The 8,784-nt window shown below is 53.8% G+C and overlaps 1 protein-coding gene across 1 annotated transcript; it reads right to left on the bottom strand.

The window, feature by feature from the left end:
- Nucleotides 1-250: 250 nt before the first annotated feature.
- Nucleotides 251-4,579, bottom strand: LOC140404649 (somatostatin-1A-like). The gene is made up of 2 exons (XM_072493264.1): nucleotides 4,345-4,579; nucleotides 251-759 (listed from the first exon to the last, which is right to left on the bottom strand). The coding sequence occupies exons 1-2, from the start codon at nucleotides 4,474-4,476 to the stop codon at nucleotides 577-579; spliced, it is 315 nt and encodes a 104-aa protein (XP_072349365.1). The 5' UTR covers nucleotides 4,477-4,579; the 3' UTR covers nucleotides 251-576.
- Nucleotides 4,580-8,784: the final 4,205 nt, after the last annotated feature.

Genomic DNA, 8,784 nt, shown 5'->3' on the forward strand with positions numbered 1-8,784 from the left:
CAGTTCCTTCCTCCAGATCATTAATGGATATTCCCGTGCAAGCCTGGCCCCTTCCTGATTTCATTCCTCTCCCATCTCTCCCAGGGAGGTTCACATTACTGGTTAGATTTTTTACTGATTGTCGCTCAGGGAAATTCCCGAGGGCAGCTGGGGGAGTGAGTGGAGGGGGGTTGGGCATGATTGTGGAAGGTGGTGCATGGATGGATTCCCAGTCAGCGAGAGAGCAGGAAGGAACACAAAGTCGTGGAGGTTGCTGATAAATAAAGATATTTTATTGTGTGAGAGCTAGTCCATGTTCAGAGAACAAAGCAAACAAGTCAATCATTTACAAACACCTTAGATAAAGACACAGAGAAACCGTCAGCGGTGAGGCAGCCCAAAGGGGGAGACAATCTTTAGAGGGACGGAGAAGGGTTGGGATTTGTGAATCTTAAAATCTACAAGTTGGAGGCAATTTGATTTTTTTGCCTCCCTTCTGGAGCTGAAGGTGGGCTTTGGGAAAGTCAGGGAGAGGGCGGAATTCTCTTTACATCGCCCCCCGCTGGCTCACTTTCTCTCTCCCACTCTCTCCGTATGTTAACAAGAGGTGAAGGTTTTCCAGAAGAAGTTCTTGCAGCCTGCTTTACGGTCCCGCGGGGAGTTCCACCGGCGGAAGATCTCAGCCTGGGGCAGCTCCCGTCTCTCGGTGCTGGGCAACTCCTTGTCCCCGGCACGGAGCAGCTCGGAGAGGAGGTTCAGCACCATGGTCCTGGACAGCTCCTGTAAACACAACACAACACTGGCATTTGAATAGTGTAGATGGGCTTTGGAATGGTTTCACAGGTCGGCGCAACATCGAGGGCCGAAGGGCCTGTACTGCGCTGTAATGTTCTATTGTTCTAGCGCCTTGCACATCCCCAGCATGCCCCCCCCGCCCCCCCCCCCCCCCGCACATCTTCCAGAGCCCCTTGCAGACAATGCAGCTCCTTTTCATCAAAAAATTAGCTGTTGGCCGCTGTTATATCACCCCCCCCCCACACACACACACACACACCATTTCCACACAGCAAGATCCCAAAAAGAAAAGTAGCAAGGACCGATCTGCTATTTTCTATTTGGGATGTTGGGTGAAGGGTAAATATTAGCCCCCAGGACAAAGGGGTGAACTACCTTCCCCCCCACCACTCTAAGCCCCCCAAACCGACCCACCCCACCCACTTGCACCACCCCCTCAGCCCTCACCTCTTTAAATGCTGTCTGTGGGACCAACCTGAAAGAGAAGGTGGGGCCTTCATTTAATACCAAATATTCCCTCAGTACTGACCCACTGACAGTGCGGCGCTCCCTCAGTACCGGCCCTCTGACAGTGCGGCACTCCCTCAGTACTGACCCTCTGACAGTGCAGCACTCCCTCAGTACTGACTCTCTGACAGTGCGGCGCTCCCTCAGTACTGACCCTCTGACAGTGCGGCACTCCCTCAGTACTGACTCTCTGACAGTGCGGCACTCCCTCAGTACTGACCCTCTGACAGTGCGGCACTCCCTCAGAACTGACCCTCTGACGGTGCAGCACTCCCTCAGTACTGACCCTCTGACAGTGCGGCACCCCCTCAGTACTGACCCTCTGACAGTGCGGCACTCCCTCAGTACTGACCCTCTGACAGTGCGGCGCTCCCTCAGTACTGACCCTCTGACAGTGCTGCACTCCCTCAGTACTGACCCTCTGACAGTGCGGCACTCCCTCAGTACTGACCCTCTGACAGTGCGGCACTCCCTCAGTACTGATCCTCTGACAGTGCAGCACTCCATCAGAACTGACCCTCTGACAGTGCGGCACTCCCTCAGTACTGACCCTCTGACAGTGCGGCACTCCCTCAGTACTGACCCTCTGACAGTGCGTCGCTCCCTCAGTACTGACCATCTGACAGTGCGGCACTCCCTCAGTACTGACCCTCTGACAGTGCAGCACTCCCTCAGTACTGACCCTCTAACAAAGCGGCACTCCCTCAGTACTGACCCTCTGACAGTGCGGCACTCCCTCAGCACTGACCCTCTGACAGTGCGGCGCTCCCTCAGTACTGACCCTCTGACAGTGCGGCACTCCCTCAGTACTGACCCTCTGACAGTGCGGCACTCCCTCAGTACTGACCCTCTGACAGTGCGGCACTCCCTCAGTACAGACCCTCTGACAGTGCAGCGCTCCCTCAGATCTGACCCTCTGACGGTGCAGCACTCCCTCAGTACTGACCCTCTGACAGTGTGGCACTCCCTCAGTACTGACCCTCTGACAGTGCGGCACTCCCTCAGTACTGACCCTCTGACAGTGCGGCACTCCCTCAGTACTGACCCTCTGACAGTGCGGGACTCCCTCAGTACTGACCCTCTGACAGTGCGGGACTCCCTCAGTACTGACCCTCTGACAGTGCGGGACTCCCTCAGTACTGACCCTCTGACAGTACGGCGGCTCCTCCCACTCCTCAGCTCCTCGGTCTGCGTCTCCTCTGACCCCATAAGTTCCTTGTAAATGTCGGAGACGCTCCCTTCTCCTACCCACTCTCTGGAAACTCCCGTGTCCTGAATTCCCCTTAGTGGTAGGAGCGGGAAAGTTGACACCTGTTTACGGAGGAAGTCCCGCACCTGCAGATACCTGAATTTGTTTCCCTTCGCCAACCCAAACTTCTCCTCCAGCGCCCTCATACTCGGAAAGCTCCCCTCTATAAACATGTCCCCCATCCTCTCAATCCCTCACACTGTCACTCAGTAACCCCTCTTCCCCAGCGCCCTGTGTTACTGACTGTATCTGTACTGATGTAAATCCAGCTCCCTCACACTGTCACTCAGTAACCCCTCTCCCCCAGCACCCTGTGTTACTGACTGTATCTCTACTGATGCAAATCCAGCTCACTCACACTGTCACTCAGTTACCCCTCTCCCCCAGCACCCTGTGTTACTGACTGTATCTCTACTGATGCAAATCCAGCTCCCTCACACTGTCACTCAGTAACCACTCTCCCCCAGCACCCTGTGTTACTGACTGTATCTCTACTGATGTTAATCCTGCTCCCTCACACTGTCACTCAGTAACCCCTCTCCCCCAGCACCCTGTGTTACTGACTGTGTCTCTACTGATGTTAATCCAGCTCCCTCACACTGTCACTCAGTAACCCCTCGCCTCCCAGCACCCTGTGTTACTGACTGTATCTCTACTGATGCAAATCCAGCTCCCAAACACTGTCACTCAGTAACCCCTCTCCCCCAGCACCCTGTGTTACTGACTGTATCTCTACTGATGTTAATCCTGCTCCCTCACACTGTCACTCAGTAACCCCTCTCCTCCAGCACCCTGTGTTACTGACTGTATCTCTACTGATGTTAATCCTGCTCCCTCACACTGTCACTCAGTAAACCCCACTCCCCCAGCACCCTGTGTTACTGACTGTATCTCTACTGATGTCAATCCTGCTCCCTCACACTGTCACTCAGTAACCCCTCTCCCCCAGCATCCTGTGTTACTGACTGTATCTCTACTGATGTTAATCCTGCTCCCTCACACTGTCACTCAGTAACCCCTCTCCCCCAGCACCCTGTGTTACTGACTGAATCTCTACTGATGTTAATCCAGCTCCCTCGCACTGTCACTCAGTAACCCCTCTCCCCCAGCACCGTGTTACTGACTGAATCTCTACTGATGTTAATCCAGCTCCCTCGCACTATCACTCAGTAACCGCTCTCCCCCAGCACCCTGTGTCACTGACTGTATCTATTAATGTTAATCCAGCTGCCTCACAGTCACTCAGTAACCCCTCTCCCCCAGCACCCTGTGTTACTGGCTGTATTTCTACTGATGTTAATCCAGCTCCCTCACACTGTCACTCAGTAACCCCTCTCCCCCAGCACACTGTGTTATTGACTGTATCTCTACTGATGTTACTCCAGCTTCCTCACACTGTCACTCAGTAACCCCTCTCCTCCAGCGCCCTGTGTTACTGACTGTATCTGTACTGATGTAAATCCAGCTCCCTCGCACTATCACTCAGTAACCGCTCTCCCCCAGCACCCTGTGTTACTGACTGTATCTCTACTGATGTTACTCCAGCTCCCTCACACTGTCACTCAGTAACCCCGCTCCTCCAGCGCCCTGTTTTTCTGACTGTATCTCTACTGATAATCCAGCTCCCTTCCATATTTCAGCTCTCGAACATGTAGAAATAAAATACAGATAGATTCCGGCAATAAACTAAACAAAATGATGCATTAAATTAAGTGCTGGATCTTAACGGGTTAAATAGATTGCAGAATGGAGTGTCTGGGGTTAACCTATACCATTGCAACAGGATGGAGATTTTATCAGGGGGTCTGTCTTACCTCTGCCCCCTCGTTGTTCCTTTCCTGTAAGATATCGGGCAGCCCCTCCACTCTGGCTGTACTCGATCCCCGAAGTAACAGCAGAGCGACAGTGACCAAAGTGAGGAGGACTTGAGTCTGCGATCTCGGCATCTCGAGCTCTGATTTTCTTACTGTGGAGTGGGAGATGGGAGCGATTGGCAAACTCTCTCGTCGGGTGGTGGGGACGAGAGGCGAGCTTCTCTGTGTAACTGCTCTGACCAACTCCAGCCCTGCGATTTACCTTGTTTATATACCCCCTCAGGCGAGGTGGCAATCACATCACAAGCAAAGCCCCCCACGCTCCTCACTCTGTTATTGGTGCTGCAATTTAATTGGGCGTACGGTGTACCAATCAGTGGCATGTCCTCTCACTCAATGAAGAGAAACCCAATTTGCTTTCTATCGGATTTCTGTTTTTGTCCCCCTGCTACCCCACCCTCCCCCTGCACAATACCATGTGAGTAAACCGAGATTTTCATCGCCCACTTCAAGGTTCCTCCCCTATGCCCATACACTCTCCACCCACTTCATCCTCATGGGCCATTTTCCAACGGTGAACTTGGACAACAGGGTGTTCGGCTGTATGTGTATCACGGAGTAATGATGGAATTTACTGGACAGTGATCAGGAGCAGGAACCCTGGCTGATTTTCCCCCTCTCTCTCTCTAACCCAGGGATCACTGGGCAGTGATCAGGAGCAGGAACCCTGGCTGATTTTCCCCCTCTCTCTCTCTAACCCAGGGATCACTGCACAGTGATCAGGAGCAGGAACCCTGGCTGATTTCCCCTCTCTCTAACCCTGGGCTCACTGGACAGTGATCAGGAGCAGGAACCCTGGCTGATTTCCCCCCTCTCTCTAACCCAGGGATCACTGGACAGTGATCAGGAGCAGGAACCCTGGCTGATTTCCCCTCTCTCTCTAACCCAGGGATCACTGGACAGTGATCAGGAGCAGGAACCCTGGCTGATTTCCTCTCTCTCTCTAACCCAGGGATCACTGGACAGTGATCAGGAGCAGGAACCCTGGCTGATTTTCCCCCTCTCTCTCTCTAACCCAGGGATCACTGGACAGTGATCAGGAGCAGGAACCCTGGCTGATTTCCTCTCTCTCTCTAACCCAGGGATCACTGGACAGTGATCAGGAGCAGGAACCCTGTCTGATTTCCTCTCTCTCTCTAACCCAGGGATCACTGGACAGTGATCAGGAGCAGGAACCCTGGCTGATTTCCCCTCTCTCACTAACCCAGGGATCACTGGACAGTGATCAGGAGCAGGAACCCTGGCTGATTTCCTCTCTCTCTCTAACCCAGGGATCACTGGACAGTGATCAGGAGCAGGAACCCTGGCTGATTTTCCCCCTCTCTCTCTCTAACCCAGGGATCACTGGACAGTGATCAGGAGCAAGAACACTGTCTGACCCAGAACTCACTGGACAGTGATCAGGAGCAGGAACCCTCTCTAACCCAGAACTCACTGGATAGTGATCAGGAGCACGAACCCTGGCTGACCCAGAACTCACTGGATAGTGATCAGGAGCAGGAACCCTCTCTAACCCACGGATCACTGGACATTGATCAGGAGCGAGATGCTTCCCTATGGCACAATGAATCAAAATAATCTGCCTGATAACTAACAGGAATTCTCTCAAATCCTCATTCCCTGCACCAAGCCTTTGCTAATGTTCAGTTGGAGAGGATCTTTCGGGTCTGGCGAATCAGTTAAACTGGTATAATGTATAAATGTCAGGAGAGATTATTCACTAGCATACTGTGTCCAACCCTGAAAAATTCCAGACCATTTTCAAAGGGGCTGTCTAGCACTGGGTTAAATCGCTGGCTTTGAAAGCAGACCAAGGCAGGCCAGCAGCACGGTTCAATTCCTGTACCAGGCTCCCCGAACAGGCGCCGGAATGTGGCGACTCGGGGCTTTTCACAGTAACTTCATTTGAAGCCTACTTTCATTATGCGATTTTCATTTCAAACCCACCTCACTCACCAGACGAATGGAGATGAGAAATATCCTCGGGTAATAATCTTTCAATTTATTTTGGCTTTTCTTTATCATATTTACAGTGCAGAAGGTAGTTAATTGTAACTACCACCCTCAGGCGGTGACAGATCCTTGTTATAAAACAACTGCCATTTCTGTTCAGAAACAGCAAACTACAGGGGTTCTCTGAATAGTTTTTAATGATGCCCATGGCTGGAGCACGTGTTCTGCCAGGATCAGACAGATAATCAGTGCGGTGGTTAGCATTAGGGGTATTACGGTACCCTGTGATGCCGAGTGGCTATTGGTGGATAGACGCCGGGTCCCGATTGGATCAGCCACCTACTGGCTCCGCCCAGTAAGGTGGAGTATAAGAGCCCGGGTTCTCCCAGCAGCCGCATTCTGTAACTGTGCTGCTGGGGAACAAGTCTGCGTAATAAAGCCATCGATTGACTCCATCTCCTCTTGTCTCGTGAGTGATTGATTGTGCTACAATTTATTACGCAAACTTTAAAGAACATGGAGCTCCGAATCACTCCAGAGTGTCTGCGAATCAGCCCCCACGCGGCAAACTCAGGGGCCACTTTTAAACACTGGTTAGCGTGTTCGAAGGATACCTCCGAACGGCCACCTGCGTATCTACAGAAGACCAGAAAATGCAAGTCCTGCATTCCAGGGTGAGCCCGGATATCTACACTCTCATAGAGGACGCGGACGATTTCCAGGCGGCGCTTGCCATGCTGACAGGAATCTACGTTCGGCCCGTCAACCAGGTCTACGCACGCCACCAGCTCGCGATGAGACGGCAAATCCCCGGGGAATCGCTGGACGAATTCTACAGTGCGCTGTTAATATTGGGGAGAAATTGCAACTGCCCACCGGTTTCGGCTAATGAACATACAGAGTTACTAATTCGGGATGCTTTCGTGGCAGGTATACTCTCGTCCCAAATTCGCCAGCGATTGCTGGAGAGAGACTCACTAGGCCTCAAGGAGGTACGGGCCCTTGCTGCCTCGCTCGATGTGGCATCACAGAACGCCCGTGCCTACGCCTCCGACCGCGCGGCAGCCCCTTGGGCACCGTGGACCCCCGCCACGACCGACCCCCCGTCACCCCCCACCCCCCCGCAGGCCTGTGCTGCCAGAGCGCCAGACCACCCGGGGGACCCCACTGCTACTTTTGCGGGCAAGCGAAACACCCCCGACTGCGCTGCCCGGCCCGCTCAGCCCTCTGCAAAGGTTGCGGCAAAAAAGGGCACTTTGCAGCAGTGTGCCCGGCCCGGGGGGTCGCCGTAATCTACCGGGGAGAACCAGGACCCCAAACTCAACCCCACCAACGATCCATGTGCGGCCAACGGGCGCCACCATCTTGGGTCCGGACTCCATGTGGGAGGGACGGGCTCCTCCGGCCACGTGCGATCAATGGGCGGCGCCATCCTGTCCACCCCCGACCATGTGCGACCCGTGGACGCCGCCATCTTGGCTCACGGCTGAGGACCCCGGAATGGACGGCCCCATGGGGCCTGAGGAAAATGCCCCGATGATGCAACAGCAACTGGCTTCGGTGACCCTGGACCAGTGGCGGCCCCGAACGCTCCAAACGGCAACAACGGCGGTACTCATAAACAGGTACGAGACGCCCTGCCTGATCGACTCTGGGAGCATGGAGAGTTTTATACATCCCGATATGGTAAGACGCTGTTCCCTTCCGATCCACCCGAGTAATCAAAAGATTTTCCTGGCAGCAGGATCCCATTCTGTAGAGATCAAAGGGTTCAGCATCGCGAACCTCACGGTGCAGGGGAGGGAGTTCAAGAACTACCGGCTTTACGTCCTCCCCCACCTCTGCGCTGCCACACTCCTGGGGTTGGATTTTCAGTGCAACCTCCAGAGTTTAATGTTTCAATTCGGCGGCCCTATACCCCCACTCACTATCTGCGGCCTCGCGACCCTCAAGGTCTACCCGCCTTCCCTGTTTGCGAACCTCACCCCGGATTGCAAACCCGTCGCCACCAGGAGCAGACGGTACAGCGCTCAGGACCGAACCTTTATCCGGTCAGAAGTCCAGAGGCTGCTGAGGGAAGACATAATCCAGGCCAGCAATAGTCCCTGGAGAGCTCAGGTGGTAGTTGTAAAGACCGGGGAGAAGCAGAGGATGGTCATAAACTATAGTCAAACCATCAATAGGTACACGCAGCTGGATGCGTACCCTCTCCCCCGCATATCCGACATGGTCAATCAGATTGCACAGTACAAGGTCTTTTCCACGGTGGACCTTAAGTCCGCCTATCACCAGCTCCCCATCCGCCCGAGCGCCCCCAAATACACTGCTTTTGAAGCAGATGGGCGGCTCTATCACTTTTTAAGGGTTCCATTCGGCGTCACTAATGGGGTCTCGGTCTTCCAACGAGAGATGGACTGAATGGTTGAC

This window comes from Scyliorhinus torazame, chromosome 31, assembly GCF_047496885.1.
Source record: "Scyliorhinus torazame isolate Kashiwa2021f chromosome 31, sScyTor2.1, whole genome shotgun sequence".
NCBI lineage: Eukaryota > Metazoa > Chordata > Chondrichthyes > Carcharhiniformes > Scyliorhinidae > Scyliorhinus > Scyliorhinus torazame.